Here is a 24,448-nt window from a genome sequence, read left to right as displayed (position 1 = left end):
CATTCCTCAAGCAATTGAGGAGATGGAAGCCCAAGCTGAAGAGCTTCTACTGTCTCCACGTGTCCATTTACTTTTCTCAGATCAATAAACATTCTCCATTCCCCAAATTTCCTTTTTAAAACAAAATCAGGGGAATTCCAAGACCTTAGAGAAGCTTGTAAATGTCCTTGATTAAGTCTTTTCTGTTCTATGCCTGATGAAATCTGAATTTTTTCATTTTTTAAGAAGTCTCTTCCCCACTGGTCAATGCGGGCCCTTTCAACTGTAAAATAAATTTTTCTGTCTTATATTTAAGTTCCCACTTCCAAGAAGTAGCACTATTTTTAGCTATTATAGATCCTTTTATGCCAAACATATAGGTATTTGCTGTGGTCATTAACCCATTACTAGACCAGCTGGCACCTCTAATAGCTGTGTTATCTACATCTATGCCTATCAACTTTTTCAATGGTCTGCCTTTCATACAGATAATGAGCAAAGGACACTCAGCTATGAAAACTTCGGTCCATACCTAAATTCTTTTGCCTAAAGTCAAAGCTTGAATTACTAATACCAAATTGTATTTCAGGAGTGTGAATCAATAAATCTGATGTTACTTCTCCTCCTAGGTCACAGATCACACACTGTCTGTCTATACTAGTGATTAAGACAGCAGTTTCCCAAATCATTCTATAAATTAACAGTTTTATAAATACTTGTAGAGGGTTGGGCAATCAAGCCAACTTGTGGAAGTGAAAAATCCAGGAGGTGAACACAAGGGGAGTTCCAACTCTCCAAAGACTATCCTAGCAGTTCTATAGATATAAAACTCCACTCTAACTGCAAGGTCTTACCCTTGTAAGTTTGCTTAGAAACTAACTGAGCTGTATTTAAAAAAAAAAATTTTGAATACTATAGTAATTACTGTCCTCAGTGCGCCACAAGTCTTTTTTGCCTGGGCCATAAAGCCTACTCCCACCTTTTGAAATGAAGACAAAGGGGTGCTGATGATATTATCACCCTTCCTGTTCTTCCTCCTCCTCTTCTATTAGCCCACAAAGGTGGAGCTGAGGGAAGAGGGTCAGGAATTTGAAAATTCCTTAAAGGCCAATTTGAAATCCAAACTGAGATTTGCACATAAAAAGAACTAAACCTCTTCTCAATGGCAGGGTAATCAATAAATTCCTTAAAACAATAATACATGAGGCAAACCAACAAAACGCTAAGAAGAATTTCTCCAATTGATGTCCACATGGCTTACTTATTTCCCTCCTTAGCTTCAGCCACTGGACTGAACTCTTCCTGTTCTAGCTGTTGTAACCTAATTTTTCTTCTTTCTCTATCTCAGCCTGTAATTTAACCCTCAATTCTAGTAACTCTTTTTTAATTCTTTGTTGTCCTACTTCTAATTCAGTTTTTAATTGTTATATTTTATACTGTACACTCTCAGACTTGTATATTAGCTCTAGGTTGCTCCTTTCCTGAGCTATACTTAAAAAAGGGTTGGAGTAGCCTTCTTGGAGCTTGATTACAAGCTTCCTGCCTTTCTTCAGAGGTGATCTTTGCTAAAAGATCTTCCATCTGGCTCTTTATCCTATTTATAAGAACATTAAACACAGCTGTATCCTTGATCCTGATCCCAGGGTTACCTAGATCCATATTGCCTCTCTGCCTTCCCTCCTAGGCAAATTTTCTATTGGTTCTCTCCAAATTTTAATTCTGAATATTAAATATTAATTTTCAAAAATTAATCTTTGAAGTCTGATAATTTATGATGCCCCACGTTGGGCGCCATCTGTAACTTGCTCTCATAGCATTTACCATTACCAGTCTCTCCTGATTCCTAGGCCCTCAGAGTACCTCTGGCCACTGATCTTTGCAGTGTCAACTAATTTCCTCTGAGGCCTTCAGAGGTCTCTGGCCACGATTTCTTGAATCATAGTTTAATAACCGATAACGTGCTCACAAACAGCTAGCCACGTGCAAACTTAAAGCCTTTATTATACCTGTTCACATAATGCCCTGACTTGTTAACTCCCTAGTGAACACTTGGTCCAAAGACATACGTGTTCACTATCAACCTCCTTACCTCTCTTGGCTCTCCATCCACTCGGCCCGCTACCCCAGGATAAAGAGAGCGACCTGCTGCATACAGTGGGCTTATAGAGGGTCTGTGAGGTCACACACACAGCCAATCAGAAAGAGAACATTTTCTCCCATTAAGAAGCTATCTCAATATGGACAGGATCCCAGCCAAGGGGCAGATCTATACCTACAGAGATTACTTCCAGGCCATTCAAATCACTTGTTGCACTGTGGGCACCCATTTAAAGGACCCTTACAGATCTATAACCTAATTTTTGCCATTGCTTTTTCTAGTTTTCCCAACAGGTTTTGTCAAATAGTGAGTTCTTATACTAGTATAAGTTGGAGTCTTTGGATTTAATCATTATTTACTACTGTGTCTTGTGTCCCTAATTTATTCCACTGATCCAGTACTCTACTTCTTGGCCAGTACCAAATAGTTTTGATGATTTCCACTTTATAATATAGTTTTAAGTCTCGTACAACTAGGCTAACTTCCTTTGCATTTTCTTTATTAATTCCTTTGATATTCTTGGCCTTTTGTTTTTCCATGAATTTTGCTATTTTTTTGTAGCTCTATAAAATAAGTTTTTGGTAATTTGATTGACTTGACTAAGTAAATTAGTTTAGGTAGAATTGTTATTTTAAATGATATTGGCTTAACTTACCCATTAGTAATCAACATTTTCCTGATTGTTTACATATGACTTTGTGTAAAAAAGTATTTTGTAATTGTGTTCATACAGTTTCTGAGTTTGTCTTGGCAGGTAGATTCCTGAATATTTTATATTGTCTACAATTATTTTAAGTGGAATTTCTCTTTCTATCTCTTGTTTTTGGACTTTGTTGATAATATAAATGCTGATGATTTATGTAATTTTATTTTGTAATCTGTGACTTTTCTAAAGTTAATTACTTAAAGTAGTTTTTTAGTTGATTCTCTAGGGTTTTCTTAAGTATACCATCAAGTCATTTACAAAGAATGATAGTTCTGCTTCTCCAGTGCTTATTAAAATTTTTAAAATTTCTTACACTTCTCTTATTGTAGAAGTTAAATTTTGAGTACAATTGTGAATAATAGATGTGAAAATGGGCATCCTTGTTTCATTCTTGATCTTATTGAAAGGCTTTTAGTTCATCCCCATGACAGACAATCCTTGCTGATAGTTTTAGATAGATACTAATTATCATTTTAAGAAAAAACTCCATGTATTACTATTGTTTCTAGGGTTTTTAATAGGAATGGGAATTATATTTTGTCAAAAACTTTCTTGTCCTCTATTGAGACAATTATATTGATGAGATTTAGGTTCTGGGGTTCCTGGTCAGCAAATAATAATGGCAGGTTTGGGGTTCAGGGGACCAAATGGAGAGGTTTGGCTCCCCTGCAACCCCTTGGGATTTGGCACAAGGTTGGGAGTTTTGGGAATTGCCCCCTTCTGGCAGCACAGACTCTCTCTGTAAAGGAATTTACAAACCTGAAAAAGCTAGACTGATAAAAAGAGGTTTATTATAGGCATGAACAGAAAGGCTGAATTCCTTAGTGGAAGAGTCTTGGCAGAGAAGTAAAGTTTAGAGAAATCCTGACAGAGAGGTTTAAAGTCTCGTTAGGGAAATAGGTGAGGGAGATAAAGAGAGAGTAGTACTGGAAGAGAATATTCTAGCGGATAGAGTTTGCTATGCCAGGAAGAATGAGAGTTTCCTTAGCATTTTAACTCCTCTGCAAAAAGAGGGTTTAAGATTGACTCTTTCATAATAGAAACTTTGGCTACAAGCCAAAGGGGGCTAGTGGGGGCTAGTGGGTGGAGTTCTAAGTTGGCTCTTTTTATCTACAAGCTGGGTTTTAGCTTGAGCTGGAATTGAGAAAATCTTAGAATTGAATGGGTGCTTCTCCAATTCAATGGGATTGGTATGTCCAATTGGACTCAGTCAGACCCACCTAGATTACAGAATGAAGCTGTTTATCCTCTGGCAAGGTCTTTACAGTGGCAGGGTTCAAAGAGATTTTCTCCTTCAAGGAGTTTTACTGTTTTGGGATCCCTTCAATATGATTTCTATTGTTATTGATATGGTCATTTATACTGATATTTGGGTATTGTTAATTACACAATAAAAAGAACTTTAAGAATAACTTGTTGATTTGTTTTCCTTTTTTATATTAGATAATTATTTCAAGTTAAACAAGTTAAGGAATTTTCTATTTTTACCTCTCAAGAGTTCAAATATTGCTTTTAGATACTAGTTATATGACCCTGGCGAAGTCATTTTATTTCCCTTGCCTTGGTTTTTTCATCTGGAAAAGGAATTACTATCTACCTCACCAGGTTATTAAGAGACCTAAATAAAGACTAAATATAGTAAACTGCTTTGTATTTCTTAATGTGCAATATAAATATTAGGTATTATAATTATTACATGGGGGAAAATCATTTAAGGTACCAACCAGTGAAATAATCATTGTGATTGAGGGTCTTACCTTCCCAGAACAGATTTTTTTCTTAAACTATGTAAAAAGAGACCATTCTTTGACTTAATTCTTATCTTGTCTTTATTACTCAATCAAACTGAGATCTGTTGCAAGACCTGAGTTTAAAAGGCCAAAGGCTCCCACTGCATCCAGAGCTATCTCTAGTCATCTTGATCTATATCAGGCCACTGGACCCAGATGGATCTAGAGGAGAGAGTGAAGCAGGCCCTCCCTCACTCAAATCCAATTCAGTTGTACGAAAGGGCTTCACCTCACTGACATGGTCCTTTTTGAGAATGAAGGACAAATAACAATAATTTGTCTGACACTATTGAGCATGCTATCATGTTTCCAGTCCCCCAGGCTTATAACATAGGTATCATACTTTACTTTTCACCATCTCCACCCCACATAGCCAATCTGTTGCCAAAGACTGCCAATTTTATTTTTCTAGCGTCTCTCAAATATGATCCTCTCATCTCTGGGCTACCCAATAGCCCTTGGTTGATCTGCCTGCTTCATTCTCCCCTGTTCCATTCCATCCTCCACTTTGTAGTCAAATGAGCTTTCTAAAGCACAGATTCTATTATGTCACTCTGGCCTTCAGTACATTCCAGTGGATCCCCATCACCTCTAGAAAATACAAAATCCTCTGTTGTCATTCAAGCCCTTCATAATGTTTCCCTCTATTTTCTTTGTAACTGTCTTCCAACACTTTATGTTCCCCCACTCTATGTATTGTCTTTGAACACAGTTCTCCATCTCTGGTTCTGGATAAAAATCTTTGCAACAAGTTTCTCTGAAAAAGGTCTCATTTCTAAGATATATATGGAAAAGAGTCAAAATTGTAAACATTCCTGAATTAATATATAGTAGAATGATATGAACAGTTTTCAAAAAGAAGGAGAAAAATATTCTTATCTTTTAATCAAACTGACATTGGTCCTGATAATTATGCCATGTTCATTTGCCTCATTAAAAAAAAAAAAAAAGAGTTGCTATAAACATGGGAGTCCTTTTTCTCTTTCTTTGAGATCTTTGTGGTATAGGCCTAATAGTGTCAATGTGTCACTGAATCAAAAGGCTTGATGGCTATTGAGGGACATAATGCTTAGAGTCATACACAACTCTACTAATAATGTATTTGTTTTCCAACAGCCCCTCCAGCATTTGTCATTTTTCTTTTTTTTGCTCTCTGAGCTAATACGAGGGATTTGAAGTGGAACTTTCGAATTGTTTTAATTTATATTTCTCCAATTATTAGTGATTTAGGGCTGTTTCTCATATGACTATGGATAGCTTGTATTTCTTCTCTCAAAAAACTGCCTTTCCTTCATATCCTTTTCCTTTTTAATTTATTAATCCTTATGCTTCTAAATTTGAGTCACTTCCCTGTAGATCTTAGAAATGAAACCATTTTTAGGGAAATTTTAGACAAGAAACTTTAATGAGGAGTGATTCCCCTCATTTCTGCCTCATGTTTATATAGTTTCTCAATGTTTGAATATTCTTATCACCTAATTATGAAGGAAGAAAAAAGTATTTAGCATTTACTATATGTCAGACATTGTGTTTTAAAACTAATATATCATTTATCTTCATGGCATACTGCCTTGGAAGATTGATTCTGTTACCTTCATTTTATACTTGAAAAAACTGAAGTAGGCAGAAGTGTTGCATTTCTAGCCCCTGAGACATATAAGGAATAACTATATTCTATTTTTTGATGGCTAGAAACCAGTTTGTTATCTCATTTCACAAATGATCTCTTTAGCAAGGTCAAAAATAGGAAAAGCTGAGTTTATTCACTTTTAATGCTGTGCCTCAGCAAAGGCAAGTTGTCCAATCTCATTTAGAAAGTTGAAGTTTATTTTGTTTGTGATAATTCCCTGAGAAAAAATAATCTTAGTTCTGCTTAACAAAAATTATTGCAAACATAAAAACCTCTTGCACTCTAAAACTTTTTTTTTTTGTTTTATAAATAAGAAAGCAGAAGCACAGAGAATTTAAATAACTTGCCCAGAGTCACAGATTATGTCTAAGGTGAAAAAAGCCATTATTCTTGACAATCAAATCTATTGCTCCTTTATATAAGGTTATACCTAAACTAGAAAGTTTTTTGTCATGATGTTCCTGTTTTAAAAAATCTCCAGAAAAGTGGTTTGGGAATTAGGATTCTCTATAAACTTTTTTTTTTCTCCTTAAACTTAATTTTTTTAAAATTAAGTTTTTAGTGATATTTAATTTTTTTTAACATCACCCTAGTCTCTTATATGTCTTTCCCCTCCCCCTCTTAGAGAACCATAAGACAAATATTTAATTTTTTCCGAAAACAACTAACTTTATTATACATAAAACATGCAAAATATAAATTACCTTTCAAGTTAAGAACAACATATTAAAAAACATAACTCTCTCCAACAATTACATACAAAAACCTAGGAAATACTGTCTTAACAATCTGTGTGAATAATAATAGCAGCTTATACAATATTGCTTTTAGTAGCAGGCTATGTGTTGGGCTTTATATAGTATAATTTTTATATTCAAAGATTTTTTTTCCGCAAAATGCTTCTAATTCTTAGTCACAATGATTAAGGGCTGACTTCAAAAAATCGAAGTGTAGAGTGATTTCTTTGTGTGTCTTTTAAGAGAAACTAGGAATAAACCTCAATCAGTCCAAAAACTTCCCTAGAATTTAACTCTGTAATAAAGATATTCTAAACTAAAATACTAAGCTAGGTTTTCTTGTTTTTCTCTTGCTTTCTCTTTCCTCCCCTTGCCCCAAAGCATTGTCTACAATTGGAAATTTGTTCCCTGGGATCTGTCTTTACTTCACTTTGCATAGGTTCATATAGGTCTTTTCATGTTTCTCTGTATTCATCACACACATCATTTATTACAGCACAGTAATATTCTCTTTATATTCATGTACCACAATTTGTTTAGCCATTCCTCAATTAATAGGAATCTACTTTATTTCCAATTCTTAGCTACCAAAAAAATTTTAAGAACTGTTCATATCTTCTGACCATTTATTTAAGAATGATAATCTTATGTGCTATCTTATATGTTTCCATATTGTGGATCCCAAACTCTTATTTGATATTGTTTCCCATTTGACCACTTCTCTTTTTATCCCAGATGTATCTGTGCTATCTGTACAGAAATTTTTCAGTTTTAAGTAATCAGGTCTCTAAGTTATCTTTTGCAGTTGTTTGGTTGAGAATTTATCTCTTACCCCTAGGTGTAAGACATATATGATCTCTTATCTAATTTTTAAAAATTTATGGTCTTTATTAGGATGAAATATCCATTTAGAATGTATTATGGAATGTAATGTCATTAGTCTAAGCCTGTTTTCTGCCAGTCTGTTTTCCAGTTTTCCTATTAAATAAGGGAGATTTTTCCCTAGGTAATTTTGGTTTTCCACTTTATAAAACAGTGGATTATTGTTCTGTTTCTCAGTCTCTCATCTTGTTGATTCTATTGTTCTATTCTTTAATCAATACCAGATAATTTTGAAGATTGCTGCTTTATACCTTTATGATTTTTGAATGGTCAGAACTAGCTGCAGCTGTTTTGCTATGCTCTTTCCCTTAGTTTTCATAGAGTCTCATCCAAATGACTTCCTGTTCTTGGGTCTTGTCTCCTTCATCAGGCCTGGCACCGGGAGTCCAGAGGTTGTTTTCCTCAGCACTGGAAGTTCAGAAGCTTTGCAGCACACTTGTTTCTGTGTTTTAGTCCCTGGCAGGCTTTTGTTTCTGAAGGGCTGTGGCCAACTTGGCTGTCAAGGCCCTAGCTAATTTCCCTAGCCTAGGGCTGGTTCACCACACCACTGGAAATAGAGACGGCTGAGTAAGATATAAGAATGGGTTTTGATATAAACATGTATAGTGCCTTTGGGTCTGCTAGTGCTGGTGGTATTATGAGGGGTAGGAGAGGGAAATAGAGAGCTCAGAGTCAATGAGCATCTGTCCCTGAATTGTCACGCTTTCTCTCAACCCTGTATTAGAGAAGGCCAACATTTGAGGGTGTGTGTGTGTGTGTGTGTGTGTGTGTGTGTGTGTGTTTGTTTTTAACCATACAAGTACATAGCATTTTCCTAAATCCTTTATAGTTGATTTGAATGATCCTATTATTCAGAATAGCTTAGTCATTCACAGTTAAACTATGACCAATATTAATTACAATGCTTTCTTGGTTCTGCTTGTTTCACTCTATTTTATTTAAGTATTACATGTTTGTCTAAAACCAACCTGCTCATCATTTCTTATAGCATAGTAGTATTTGGTCATAATCATATATCACAACTCATTAAGCCATTTCCCCAATTGTTGGGCATCTCATTTTTCAGTTCTTTAGTACCACCACAAAGAGAGCTGGTATAAATACTTTAGAACATATTTTTCTTTTCCCCTAATTACCATGAAAAACAGAACTGGTAATTCTGGGTCAATGGGTATACACTTTTTATAATTTCAGATCATTCTCCAAAATGGTTGAGTCAGTTCACAATTCCTCCAACAGTGTGGTTTTTTTTAATATGTACAAAATCTTTTTGAAAATCAAAATTATCCACTTATCTAACAATGCTCTTGTTTCTTCATAAATTCCTTTACCCATAAAACTGATCGGTTTCATGCTTTTCTAATTTACTAGCATCTGCCTTTATGTCTAGGTTATGTATCCATTTCAACTTTATCTTGCTAATAGGTTTAAGACATTGATCTATACCTAGTTTCTGCCAAACTGATTTCCAGTTTTTCTAACAATTTTTACTAAATAGTGAGTTCTTATTTCCACACTTTAGGTCTTTTTGTTTATCAAATACAGGTTCATTTACTACTATGAATTGTATACCTACTCCATTCTACTGATTCACCATTTTATTTCTTAGTCAATACCAAATAATTTTGAAAATCCCTGTCTTGTAAGAGTTAAGACCTGATATTACTAGATCTGCTTCCTTTACATTTTTTCTCATTCCTTTGGTATTCTTGATTTTTTTTGTTCTTCCAAATTTTATTAATCTTTCTAGCTCAAATAATTTTTTTGTTAGTTTAATTGGAATAGCAGTGAATATAAATAGTTGAGATAGACTCATCGTTTTTATTGTATTGGCTCAGCCCACCCACGAACAATTAATATTTCTCCAATTATTTAATCTGACTTTATTTGTATGAAATGTTTTATGATTATATTCATATAATTTCTGGGTTTGTCTTGGCAGATATTCATACATTCTTTTTTTTTTTTTTTTTTTTCCTGAGGCAGGTCCTCCTGACTTCAGGGCTGGTGCTCTTATCTATTGCACCACCTAGCTGCCCCATATTCATATGTTCTTAAGAATAATCCAGATAACCTAAACTATACAGTTCAATCTCATTTGTTTACTTATGGTGTTTGAGGATTCATTAGGTCAGATCACTTATCTTTCTTTTGAAAGCTATATAATCCTTGTCCTTTAAAAAATTTACTTTCAAACTTTTTCACCAAGGCATTAAGATGGTTAAACAATTGGGTGGATACATAATAAATGTTTTGGTTATGTGTCTCTTTAAATTTTTAATTTTCAGATACCCCTATTTTTATTTCTATTTTAAGAATCATGGAGACATGATCAGGCAGAACTGTGTTTTTGCTAATAGAAATACTTGGATGTTTTGAACAATTCTTATGAACAAGAGAAATAGCTTCCTTTCATTAGGAGAAGGGAACAAGGCAGACAACAACCTTAATACTAGTTGTCATTTACAGAGAAAAAGCTATAAGATATTATGGAGTTCATCCTGTTCAACCTTCTCATTTTACAGATGAGGAAATTGAAGCCTAGAGGTGATTTATCCAAGGTCACCCAGACAGTTATTGGAAGTTCCAGAACTAGAGAACCCAGGTCATCAGCATTGCCAGTAGTCACAGTGTCTAATTGCATCTCTTTTGGAGACCTAATCTTGGAAAAAAGAAAAAAAGTAAGCAATGATTAACACATTAAACTTCCACACCATGTAGCCAACCTAAATCAGACAATAGTACCACATGTTAGCTATGTGTTAAATTCCTGTGTTGCAGATGAGGATTCAGTTTCTTCTGTACTTCAGTTTTGATATTGGGATGAATCAATCTACTTGTAGAGCATATGACATTTAACAAAAGGAAGTATACTTAAGCCATAGTAATGAAAAACTACTCAGTGATACACAATCAATTTAGTTATATGTTGCACCCCTGAATTTCTGTTGTCGATTTTTGTCTGCCACTCAGAATTTTGGGGGAGCAGGGTTTTTTTGTCTTATTTTGAGGCCACCAGGAAGCGAAGTCAACAGCCCAACTCTTAGTATCCTGAACCAATTAAGTCTCGAGGAAGCTTTCATTATGTTTTAAAGAATAATTAGTTTAACTTACCTGACAAATATTGCTCCTATCACACAATATATGTTTTTTAAAAAGCATATAAAAATGGAAAAAGTATGATGTATTTTATGTTGATTGGTTAGATTAAATAGTCTTCACTGCTGCTTCGATTTAACAAGCCTGGGAAGGGTTGAGAGAACAAGAAAATGAAACTAGAGGTAAATAAATACAAAGTAAGTTTTTATTTATGTGAACTAAAACAAATATTAAAATGAGCACAGATAGTACTGGAGTCAAATACACTTAAATAAATCAAATAGACATGTAATCTCATAAATGTCACTCTTTCTAGTAGTACAGACCATAACTGCACCCAAACCTTCTGAGTTGGTCTTTTTTTTTTTTTTAAATTTTTATTTAATAATTACTTTATATTGACAGAATCCATGCCAGGGTAATTTTTTTTTTTTACAACATTATCCTTTGCACTCGTTTCTGTTCCAATTTTTTTTTCCCCTCCCTCCCTCCACCCCCTCCCCTAGATGGCAAGCAGTCCTTTATATGTTGGATATGTTGCAGTATATCCTAGATACAATATATGTTTGCAGAACCGAACAGTTCTGTTGTTCATAGGGAGAATTGGATTCAGAAGGTATAAATAACCTGGAAGAAAAACAAAAATGCAGATAGTTCACATTCGTTTCCCAGTGTTCTTTCTTTGGGTGTAGCTGCTTTTGTCCGTCATTTATCAATTGAAACTCAGTTAGGTCTCTTTGTCAAAGAAATCCACTTCCATCAAAATATGTCCTCATACAATATCGTTGTCGAAGTGTATAATGATCTCCTGGTTCTGCTCATTTCACTTAGCATCAGTTCATGTAAGTCTCGCCAGTCCTCTCTGTATTCATCCTGCTGGTCATTTCTTACAGAACAATAATATTCCATAACATTCATATACCACAATTTACCCAGCCATTCTCCAATTGATGGGCATCCATTCATTTTCCAGTTTCTAGCCACTACAAATAGGGCTGCTACAAACATTTTGGCACATACAGGTCCCTTTCCCTTCTTTAGTATTTCTTTGGGATATAAGCCCAATAGAAACACTGCTGGATCAAAGGGTATGCACAATTTGATAATTTTTTGGGCATAATTCCAGATTGCTCTCCAGAATGGTTGGATTCGTTCACAACTTCACCAACAATGCATTAGTATCCCAGTTTTCCCGCATCCCCTCCAACATTCATCATTATTTTTTCCTGTCATCTTAGCCAATCTGACAGGTGTGTAGTGGTATCTCAGAGTTGTCTTAATTTGCATTTCTCTGATCAATAATGATTTGGAACACTGAGTTGGTCTTTATTGCTGTTTATGGTATTTAAAAGTTCTGTTTTTCCCTTGACCTACCCACTGAGGCCCCTGATCCTGCTTATTCTTTCCAGTTATCTTTAATTTTCATAATTTCTCTATTTCCAAAGCACTCTAATTTAGAAATCTGATGTTCATAGAACTAGAACTGATCTGGTCCAACTTTTTATTTTATAGATAATTGAGGGCCCAAGAGATATGGTGATTTACCAAGGTCACATGGGTAATAAATGTCAAATGTGAAATTTGAACTTAGGATCTCTGACTCTAAAACCAGTCGTTTATCGCTGTCATGCCTGAATTAGTGACTAGCCCAAAATACTTCTTGAGCAGTTTCTACATACCTAACATGGTGCAAAGGAATGGTTCTGGTATACAAGTAATTTGAGAGACAAAATAAAACATATGAATCAAATGTTGAAGAAAGTATATACCATTTCAAAAGTCTTTCTTGACACCATTCTGCCTCAATGCTCATATCTAATAAGTTGCCAAGATTTGACAAGTTGACAAGAATATCTTTTGCATTTGAATCTTTCTCTCCATTCATGCAACCATCAAGTTTATATTATCTCTCATCTAGACTATTACAAAAACCCCTTTTTAAAAAAATATTTATTTTTAATTAAAGCTTTTTATTTACAAAACATATGCATGGGTAATTTTTCAACATTGACCCTTGCAAAGACTTCTGTTCCAAATTATACCCCTCCTTCCCTCCACCCTCTCCCCTAGATGGCAGGCAGTCCATACATGTTAAATCTGTTAAAATATGTTGAATCCAATATATGTATACATATTTATACAGTTATGTTGCTGCACAAGAAAAATCTGATCAATAAGGAAAAACTGGGAAAGAAAAAAAAGATGCAAACAACAGGAATGAGAATGTTATGTTGTGGTCCACACAGCTCCCACGGTCCTCTTTTTGGGTGTAGATGGCTCTCTTCATCACTGAACAATTGGAATTGGTTTGAATCATCTTATTTTTGAAGAGAGCCACATCCATCAGAATTGATCATTATACAGTCGTCTTGTTGCTGTGTTTCATGATCTCCTGGTTCTGCTCATTTCACTTAGCATCAGTTTATGTAAGTCCAGACCACTCTTGAAATCATCTGCTGGTCATTTCTTACAGAACAATAATATTCCATAACATTCATATACCGTAACTTATTCAGCCATTCTCCAACTGATGGGCATCTATTCAGTTTCTAGTTTCTTATCACTACAAAGAGGGCTGCCACAAACATTTTTGCACATATGGGTCCCTTTCCCTCCTTTAAGATCGCTTTGGGATATAGGCCTAGTAGAAACACTGCTGGGTCAAAGGGTATACCTCTTAATTGGACTCTGCCTCCCCTTTCTCCTTTCCCACTAATAGTTCCCACAGCTTCTAGAAATCTTCAGTGAGGGTATTAGAAAACAAACACCTTTTCATAACTGAAATTCAATGATCCACTACATCATTATCAACTTAAACATGAATTGAAATGGAGAATGGAAAGATCATATGAAGCCCAGGGTTCTTAGGAATACCAATAACAAATGTCACACCACCCTCTTCTCCAATATTCCCTTCCCCATTCCACATCGCTGCAAAAAACAGAAAGTTAGCTCCTTCATCTATTCTAGGACTTCGGAAAAGGACTGTGGAGGTGGGTGGAACATAAAGTCTACGTTAAAAAGTGGGAAAAAAATGGAGTCTCTTTTTAGTGAAGAAAGGAGCGTCTTAGAGGGTGGTGCTGGAGTCTCTCCTCTCTCCTCTTTGATCATTCTACTAGTCTACTGACCGTGCCCTCTGCATTGAAAAAGTTTGGGGCATCCTTGGGGGTGGGGGAAGTGGACTCGTAATAAGGTGTTTTCTGAAGAGACAGGGGCAGGATTGGCTTGCAGGAGGGTGGGGAGAGAGGAGGCGGGGAGAAGTCTTAGTGGATATAACATAGACTAACATCTAGAGCTCGTCTTAGTCCTGATGGACAGCTCCAAGCTCAGGAAAAGATCCAAATTCCAACAGCAGAGATACTAGAGAGGGGAAAATCCCAAGGCTTCTCATCCTTTGCGGTCCCGTCCTTTCTTCCTTCTTTTAGCTTTGCACCGTGAAGGGGGAAATACCCTACAATAAATAATCTTGGGAGGAAAAGAAAGGAGAAACTAAACCAGACTTCCCTTTTATCCTCCGTACCCCAGTTCCACTTGCAAGGAAGGCAGTCGGCTCCCTGAGAGTCTACTAGGCTTTGGGCCGCCCCACCCTCATTATGCGGTGGGGTGCCGGTTGCCTAGGCGACTGGAGAGCTTATCCCACCTCCTCTTCCAGCCCCTCCCCCGGTCGGCCATCCCAAGCTCCTTCTCCCTCGCCCCCGCCCCCCTCGGTCGCAGAAGTAGCAGTTAGCTACAGGCTACAGTCATCGCCCGGAGCTGGGGCTCTAGCTGGCAGCCAGACCCGCGGAGCTTAGCTTCGAGTTCTGCGCTCCCGAGGCAGCTCCACTTCCCTTTCTTCCCCACTGCCCTTTCCCACCTCCCGCCACCCCCGCCCCTCCTTGCGTCATTCAAGACTCATCCACTCCCTAGCCTATCCCCGCCTCCCCACACCTTTGACTGACCTACTACGAGATCCTTTACCGGGCCTCGCCCTCTTTCCCCCCATCCCCAGCCTCGGGGTCTGGCTCTTCTTCTCTGTCCACGCGTGTTTAACCTCGCGCTCTGGGCTTCGACCTCCACGAGCGAATCCTTTCCCCATCTGGCACCGGACCTATAGCCCTGCGCGACCTCCCTACATGACACCCGGCTGAGGGTCGGCGATGGAGGGAGACTGTGTTGAATCGCTAGTGAGTATGCTCTTTTTTTGAGGAGCGGCTGCAGCCGCTTTCTGGGGAAGCCATGGCTGCCATACGAAGTGAAGGAGGCTCGGTCCCACCTCACACCTCTGGTGTGGCGGCTTTAGTGGGGACAGTAGGAGAATGTCTTGGTGAGCTTGGGCCGTTTCTTTTCTATTTCCCTTCCGGTACCCATCGGAGACCAGGCTCACCTCTTCTTCCCGGGGAGAGACGTTCCTGGCGCCGGCCCTGCTCGCTCCACCACACCCTCAGGCGGGGGCGGGCGGGGGCGAGCGGCGGCGAGTGGCGGCTGGACCTCCAGCCTGGTGGCGGGGCTCCAGTCCTGGGGTCTGAAGCCGGGGGTTTCCACTTCCTGGCTACCGCGAGGATGAAAGGACTGACAGTGCCGGCGTGTTGAAGAGAGCCCCGGGGGGCGGTGCTGAGGGTGGGGACGCCTCGGGTCCCCTGGCGGGGCTGGGATCTGGATCCCTCGTTTTTTGGTGGAGGAAATTTGGGGTCGTCTTCTGTATTTGAACACCTTTAAATAAAGAAATCAGTGATGGTTTTTTTTTTTTTTTAACTTTTTGTGAGCAATATGAGCCGGGTGAATTAATTACAGGAAATGCGGATGTTGTCAAATCGCACCTGCTATAATGTTTGATCTCTATTGCTTAGCCATGTTTAATAGCTGCTTTGGGTGCGTTTTATTGGGGACGTCTTGCAAACTCATTCTGCTCAAATTCCTACTAGAATTCACCACTACCTATCCGGTCCAAATGTTTGGCTCAGCCAGATTTAGCTGGCAGAGATGCCAGTGTCACTTCTGGGGGAAGACGAAGTGGAATAGTTGTGGCAGGAGTACTGGCATTTATAAATAATAATAGTTAACGTTTATATACCTCCTGCTATGTGCCAATCTAAGCGCTTTACAATTATCCTCGTGAGCCCTCACAACAGCTCTGGGAGTAAGGAGCTATTATTCCCATTTTATAGATGCTGAAACAGACAGCAGTAGAAAGAATCCTGGGTCTGAATTTAAGATGACTCATTTTTCTGACTTCAAATTTGGTTTCAGACACTAGCTGTGTGACTCTGGACAAGTCATTTAACCATATTTACCCCAGTTTCCTTATCCAGGAGATAAGTACTTTGCCATTTCCTTTGCTAACTTAAGTTTCTGTGCCAAGAAAACTCCTAAAAAAAGGTTTGTCTCAAAAAGAATCATACACCATGGGAAAACGACTTAACACATGAGGAAACTGAAACAGGTTAATTGACTTGTTCAGACTCAGGACTCCGTCATTGCACCATCTAGCTGCCGTATTGGGGAATGTCAAATTGAATAAATGGTAAATTAACAAATCGGGATAATATCTGTACCATGTTCCTTATTGTTGAGATATGGGAGCCACCTGCCAGTGGCTGCTGGAGGTTTAACTCAGCTCGGTAGAAGGATCTCTTCATGTGAGAGGATGACAGCGATGATTCAAGGAGACTGGGAAACAGTTGCGTTCTCTGACCTCTCTCCTCTTCCCTCTTGCCTCCAATTTATTTCATTCACAATTCACAAAGAATATCTGCATAAGTAAAGGCTGCTTTGCAACTCCTTCAAGTGTTATGATTCACAGCTGTGGAGGTTCTTGGAGAATTGACCTGCCCCTTCACTTAGGCTTCACTTAGGTCCTTAATACTTGTCATTTACGGAGTGGGTTGCATTGTAACAGTAATTTGTTCTGAGGGATCTGTAACTGGGACAAGATTTTCCCATTGGATAAAATTGTTTAGTTATTTTAGATAAGTTACTTAAGCCTCTTTGGATCTCAGTTTACTCATCTGTATAATGAGGAGGTTGGATAGTACCTTAATTTTTTAAAGTGAATGAGCTAAAAATGGTTTTTACTTTTTAAAATAAAGTTTTACTGTATTTAAAAATTAAAAACAATTCTTAACTCATAGATCTTAGAAAAAAAAGGCAGTGGTTGGATTTGGCCTTTGACTCATAGTTTGCCTGCCTTCTCTTGGATTAGATGGACTTTTTAAGTTCCCTTCCTGCTTTAAATGTAGGATCTTCCGATCATCATGATAAAGAATCCAAATTAACATCTTTGAATGTCCTCTAGAAAAAATGAAGTGAGTTGAAATATATTTGTATTATATGTGTGATGTATGATAAACTATATATTTGAGATTTTAAAGTATAGAATAACATCAACGCCTATTTCAGGAAGTCAAAACAATTATTATTGAATCTTTTCTGAAGCTTAATTATTCCACCATACTCCAAATTCAGTACAGATGGATTTTATTTAACATCCAAATGATATAAAAATACAGTACATCAAAAATATCTGTTGAGAAATCAAGATCCAAGTGATTGTACTACTCTGTTAATGAATTATTACTTATAATGCTGTCTACTTACAGAAGGGTAGAATATGTTGTTTTCTTGAAAACATATACACATTAAAAATTTTGGAGGGTACATCTTTAAAATAATAAACATGAAGCTTACTAGTGCTAATATTATTTGGATGTTATTGATTTGGAAGGGCTATTGAATCTTAGAATTTTAGAACCAGATTTTTACAAGTGAGAAAACTGGTCCAGAAATTAGTTAATGCCATGCTGAACAGAAAACATTAAATAGAGCATAAAATCATAGTATTTGATATTTGATTTCTTCATTCTATATAAAAGTGAAACATAAAGGACACACTTATGTAAGGTCATCAAATGTTTTGTTGTATTAATAAAAACTAAAAGTTTTACTAATTGTTTCTATTGAAAATATGACCATAATTTATAAGTCTAATTTTTGTCGTTTTTATTTTTTGTAGACTACTTTAAAAATAAAGTAATTTTTATTTAACCTAGAAATATACAACATATGTATAACAATGGACACAATTCTAGATCTCAAAAATATGTAGTTGCAGAATTCAGCCATGTAAAGAGATTTAAAGTAAATGTCCTTAAATATTTTAATAAAAACAAAAATCATCTTAAGTTTTTGCCAGTCAGAAGCTGAATTTATTGCAAAAAAGAATAATTTATTCATAGTGCTGTTCATATTGTATCAGTTTGTAATCTCAAGTTTTTGCAAAAATGTTTTATCAAGTTTTCCTTAAAGTCATGCATATCAACATTAGCTTTATAGTTTATTGACAATTTATTGGAATTTAGATTGTGGTATAATTTATTCTCCTCAATATATTCCTGATTTGTTTTACCATGGTGTACTCAGTCCTTCAACATTACCTGCCTTTGTCTCATTTACCACATTGTGTGTCCTTATACCATGAGCCTTGGGGATGGTAAATTGCTCCTTATAGAGAGGAAGATTCAGATTTATTTTTAAAAATTATGTTCCTTGGTTATTTTTCTGGAAAGATAACTGAAATAGGTGTTTATATACATGCATTTGTGTGTGTGTGTATATATATATATATACACACATATATGTCTATGAAAACATGTTATATATAAAATACATTTATTTACAGCTAAGTGTCTTTTTTGTCTCTGACTTCTTTTTCTTCCTTCATTTAAGGTTACTATTAAGAATATTGAACGAGAGCTCATCTGCCCAGCATGCAAGGAACTATTTACCCATCCGTTGATCCTTCCTTGTCAGCACAGTATCTGTCATAAATGTGTTAAAGAACTTCTTTTACTGACACTTGATGATTCATTTAATGATGTGGCATCAGAGAGCTCCTGTCAAAGTAGCCCTCGGCTTCGAGTCCAGTCTCCTAGTATGGATAAAATTGACAGAATTAACAGAGCAGGTATGTGCCAGAATATCTGGACATTTAGCTTCTGTTCTGACATATGTTGAATGATAGGAAATTTGCATTTCATGATATTTGACTGTTGTAGCCAAATGAATAATGTTGTTATCAAGGTTTTTTTTTTTTTCTTTTAGGATGTCAATTTACATTTGATGAAATGGTAGATTTTCAAAATGCTGTGTATTCTTTTAACTCATATTGAGTTAAAGCACTCTACTAAGATCTTTGGGACAGGTGATTTATAAAGTTAGGGGAAAATACATACATGAGTTTTTGAAATTTTATAATATTTGAAAGTGAAGATAAATATAAACAGGAATTTTTACAAGAGAAAATCATAATTTTTGATCTTCAAATATGTATAGAATGTATAGAATCAACTACATAGTTGAGTTATTGATAGTTTTGAAGGCTCATATTTGAAAGCTGTAAATCTTTGGTATCATTAATTCTCACTGATCATTTTCTGCTGATTAACTTAATCTCATTTTATTTTTGTATAGGGGTAGGGATATGATACATGATTTTATTGGCAAAGGGAATATCTATGTTAGTAAGCTCCCTCTACAATGCAGGTTGTTTACATATCTGCAGCATATAATTTTAGAGTTGCATAGAACTCTTAAACACTTAGGTGATTTGCCCCAGGTGACACAGACTGTGTGTGATATAGGTGAGAATTGAGCAGAGATCTTCTTAGCTTCCAGGAAAAGTCAGCTCCATCTGCTGCTGCATGATTTTGCTTTACTATATATTTTTTCAAGAATAGTAGTTTGAAAACTTTTTGTTATAAATTTGATCACCATATCACTAATGCATGACACAGACTGCACTTTTTATATGTGGATATTGTCAAAACTGTGATGTATGAAGGAAAAATATATTAGCTACTTTCAATGCATATCACAGTAGAGAAGTTATATTGAACAGTAATCCAATAATTGATTCTTGTTCGGTGCAGAAGTGGAATCAATATCAGATTCCCTAATACAGAGGTGAGGATTTGTGAGGAAGGGGATCCCAAAGATTCTAAATGGGCTTGCTACATCACCCCATGGGGGTACATGGCTACGTGCTTTTCCTTTGAATTTTGCTTGAAAGTTAAATGGTCAGCATGCTATCACAGTCAGCCCTAATTGCTTTTTGAAGGGTGTTTAGATTAAAATTTTTCATTCTAAAAAAAAATTTAGTAAGGAGGTGTGACTTGCCTTTTGATAATTACAAATTAAGCAGATTTCTAGTAGGGTAGCTCTACAGTAGCTCTCTTTTTTTTGTGTGTCTCCTGTCATATAGGGTTTTTTTTGTGAAGTATTTTTATGCTTGTATTCTTCACCCCGGGGCAACTGTGTGTGGCAATGGACAGTGCCAAGCCTGGAATCAGGATGACTCAACTTCCTGAGTTCAAATCTGGCCTCAGACACTTAACTAGCAGTGTGACCCTGGGCAAGTCTCTTTAATTCTATTTGCCTTAGTTTCCTCATCTGTAAAATGAGCTAGAGAAGGAAACAGCAAACTGCTCTAGTATCTTTGCCAAGAAAACCCAAATCAGGTCACGAAGAGTCGGACACGACTGAAACAACCGAACAACAACGACCACCATCACCATCTTCACCTACAACCACAACAACAGCCTTCATGTACCCAGTAACCAAGAGTGGCTTATAACTGAGCTATTTTATCATTACAAAAGTGAGGGGTATTTTGAAATTTATTAAAGGTTTGAATGCCAACTGGCTTATTGAACGTATTCTGCATATTTTTTAATTCACTAAAATAAATGTGTACAATGCACAGTCTACTGGGACAACTGCTAGAGATATAAGGACAAGTAAACAACTTTTAATTGTCCTCAAGAATATTCGTTATTTAGCTGGGAGTTCAGATTTACACGGGCCAATATAATGTATCAAGTGAAGACAAATACACCAAAGTTGTAGTATAAGATATGGGCAGTTAGGTGGTGTCATGGATTGAATCAGACTCAGATACTCAATAGCCTATGTGACTTTGGGCAGATCATTTAACTTCTGTTTTCTCAGTTTCTTCAACTATAAAATGGGGATAATAATCTAATCTTGCTTTTGAAAATTGTTGTGAGGATCAATGTTTGTAAAGAGTTTAACATAGTGCTGGCATATAGTGGGCACTATAGAGGAAGCACCACAGACACTATAATTGTCATTATTATTTTATCAGATAATGTAATCTTCCCACATGGAAATCAATCAAAATTTCACAAAAAATAGGACTTGAACTAGATATTATTATACACACATATTTTGTATTTAAAATTGTTATAGTATGAAGTATACATAGATATATATTTAAAAATGTAGAATAGTAAATAAATATGCAGACATTCTTTTCAGTGTAGTGCTTCTTCATTACCTGGTTCTCATTGACTAACAGTTATTTTCAGGTCAAGCCCCATTTGGCCATTTTTTGGGCCCTGAGTAACTCAGAGTGACGTAAATAGCAGTTGTTTCTGTTTTGGCTAGGGACTCTTGAGGGTCTTCCCCTCTCAGATTGATATGCATGTATGTAGATAAATACATACACACACATACACACACACACACACACATACATATATACATATTTTTTTGACTAAGTAAAAGAGATAATTTTCTACTTTCTTACCTAGCCTTAATCACCGATTGTCTCCTCAAACTGAGACCTATTAAAGATCTTAGCTTATCATAAGGTAAAGGTCTCCCACTGCATCCAGAACCATCTTTAGTTGTCCTGATCTATATCTTGCCACTGGATCCTATGGCTCTGAAGGAGAAGGGGAGGCTGGTAACTTTGCACATCTCTCCCTCACTTAAATTCAAGTCACTTTCTTGTCCTTCAAGAATGAAGCACAAACAACAACTTCATAACTAACTTTTTTTGCAAGAAGAAACTACTTTTTTTTTTTCTGAATACTTAAGATGGATAGTAGACATTAAGAAAGTTTGCTAACATGAAAATATTGACTAATCCTATTTTCTATTGTGCTTTCATTTCTATTGAGAATTCTAAGAAAAAATAGAGAGGGGTATAGTAGCAGTAATCAATTTGGAGATCTTATTAGACATGACTTTAATAATCTACTTCTGGTAAATCTTGATAAACTGGTTAGAACCCTCTGATTTTCTGTGACTAAGAAAGTTGAACAATCCTTAGAGACTGAAGGAACAGGAATATTGAGACATTCAAATTTTTTAGTTTACACTATCAATTATGATTCTAGTTAGATATTAACTCATCATTACCTACCTGGATTTATTTTTTGTAGACCTTTCTCTTCAACATATTTAACTTAGCTCTTCAATTTTAAATTTGTCAACTTTTATTTGTGATTAACGTGCAATAACTTAATCATATCTATCTTAATAGCTTTGCTACTTTTCAGAATCTACCCAACTATTATTATGAATGTTTTTGAAAAAAGAGTATTAATTATTCACAAAATAGGAAAATTCCAATCACTTAGTGACATAAATATAAGTTCTTTCTGGCTAGAAATCATTATTTTTTATCTTTTATATTCAGGGCCTAGCATGTTGTTTTATATGTGTTGGATACTTAATAAATGTTTATTTGAATAAACTATGTGCAGGGCATTGTAAGTATCAATGGCAACTTTTCCTTAAAGGATTGTAATACCTCTGTCATCATGGAGACTGTTTGGAAGACAGCATGTAACATTTGCAAAACAGTATTTCAACAAACATTACAAATATAGTACATCAAATTTATTTAACAGATATTTTGTGTTTATGTTTCATATGGTATAATTGTCAGGTGGTGTTGCCAATCAGCAGTTAACTTTTGTATATTTAGCAGCCTCCAGCAGTAGATAATGGAATATTTTAAAGTGCTTACCATAATGTAATCTTAAGTATCAGTATTATTATTAAACTTATAAAATCTTGGAGCTTGAATAAAATATAAAATAATTAGCTTATAGAATCATAATCTTCAAGATTATCTAGCCTAATATTTTCCAAATTGATTAGTTCATGGAACATACTTGAACCTAAAATATGTTGATGTAAGTCGCAAATGAAGTAATCACAAGATAAAGGAAATTGTGAGTATTTTAGAACATAATAGAGGAAATTATAAATATTGCAATTATATAATTATTTTATAGGTACTTTTATTTCATATATTAAAGGGGAAAATTCATTAATTGTAGATTTTTAAAAATAAAACCTCATTTCACATCATGTGGAATGTATTTTAGAAATAAACTGATCATGTTCAACACCTTCATTTTATAGGTGACAAAACAGACCTAAAGAGGTTGTGTTTTCAAGACCCTACAATCTGGATGGTCTCTCTAAAAGTTCCTTCTTTCTATGGGTTCTGTTTCAATACCAATAAGGCTTTTGAATGGCTTCAGTATTTTTCGAGTTTCCTTGGCGTTCTCACCAGCTTTATGAGTTTTAGGAGGAGACCATGTTTAATATGGAGGCCTGTGGAAATCTTAGAGCTGTACTTCACACCAACTTTATAGAATTTTTCTGCCACTGTTTTGATTTTCCATGTGTGGCCTTAAAGAGATGCGCTGAACTAACTTTACCCTTGAAGCTTTGGACCATAAAAAATTTTTAAGGCTGTTAAAAACCTGTGGGAAAAATATTTAACTTTTCAGAATTTTAAATGGGAAAATTGTATATAAATTGAAAATTTCACTGATTGAAATTAAGTTAGGGGAAAACTATCTTGCATTATTAAAAAATATAAAATATTATTATAATAGATAAAAAAAAAGTTTTTTTTTTCTTTCAAATGGTTTAGGGTAGGTCCTTAGGGGAGTTATTTAAATGATTAAATAATGCTGAAATGATTAAATAATGCTGAATTGTATTTCTAAAGTGCTTGGATTGGGAACTTAGAAATAGTTATGTATTCCTACTATAGTTTTGTTGATGCTGTTTGGTGTGTATATGTGTGAGTGAGAGAGAGTGTGTGTGTGTGTGTGTGTGTGTGTGTGTGTGCGTGTGCGTGCGCGCATATGTACCAAGCAAAAAGAAGCATTTGGCTGAGGTATTAATATTTTTCTAGCATAGTAGGTAGAAAAGCTTGTATTTGAGTCAGGAAGATCTGTGTTTAAGTCCTGCCTCTGGCAAAATGACAAAGAGCCAAACTGGCTTTGTGACCCTGGTCAAGCCATTTAATTAATTACTGTTCTAGGTAATTCTCTAAAACTCTTTAAGTTGCAGAGAAGGTGCTGACCTAGATTGATATAAGATTTTTTTCCTCATTGTTGAGTTTTCCTGTGAGAATTTAAATCACAAGTCCATTTCTTAAGCTTAGACTTTTTTTATTTCATAGTTTTAGATCTTTGTTAATTATTAAATATTTACGCATTTGCTATTTTCCAGGCACAGTGTCAAGTGCTAGAAATACAAAGACCAAAAAAAAAAAAGAAAAATAATCCTTGCCATCAACAAGCTTAATTAAATTCTGTCAAGGGAGTCACCTTGTACATATAAAATAATATATAGAACATGTGCAAAATGAACATAAGGTTTTTTTTTTTTGGGAAGGAGCACTAGTAGCAAGGAAGTGCTCAGTAAAACATTTACTAA

At 35.8% G+C, this 24,448-nt stretch overlaps 1 protein-coding gene across 3 annotated transcripts in view; it reads left to right on the top strand.

Moving 5' to 3' along the window:
* Nucleotides 1-9,755: 9,755 nt before the first annotated feature.
* The window catches only part of TRIM36 (tripartite motif containing 36), a 74,051-nt gene continuing 59,358 nt past the window's right edge, over nucleotides 9,756-24,448 (top strand). For 2 of the 3 annotated variants that reach the window (XM_051994476.1, XM_051994466.1), the window contains exons 1-2: nucleotides 9,762-15,084; nucleotides 18,623-18,860. In XM_051994476.1, the coding sequence (XP_051850436.1) occupies nucleotides 15,058-15,084; nucleotides 18,623-18,860 (265 nt within the window). In that variant the 5' untranslated portion in view covers nucleotides 9,762-15,057. Of the gene's footprint in view, nucleotides 15,085-18,622; nucleotides 18,861-24,448 lie in introns of all 3 variants that reach the window. The other variant, XM_051994484.1, reaches the window with a different exon arrangement.

The sequence above is a fragment of the Antechinus flavipes genome, chromosome 1, assembly GCF_016432865.1.
Source record: "Antechinus flavipes isolate AdamAnt ecotype Samford, QLD, Australia chromosome 1, AdamAnt_v2, whole genome shotgun sequence".
NCBI classification, from domain to species: Eukaryota; Metazoa; Chordata; class Mammalia; order Dasyuromorphia; family Dasyuridae; genus Antechinus; species Antechinus flavipes.
Note: the sequence above shows the minus strand (reverse complement) of the source record. Positions and strands in the feature narration are given on the sequence as shown.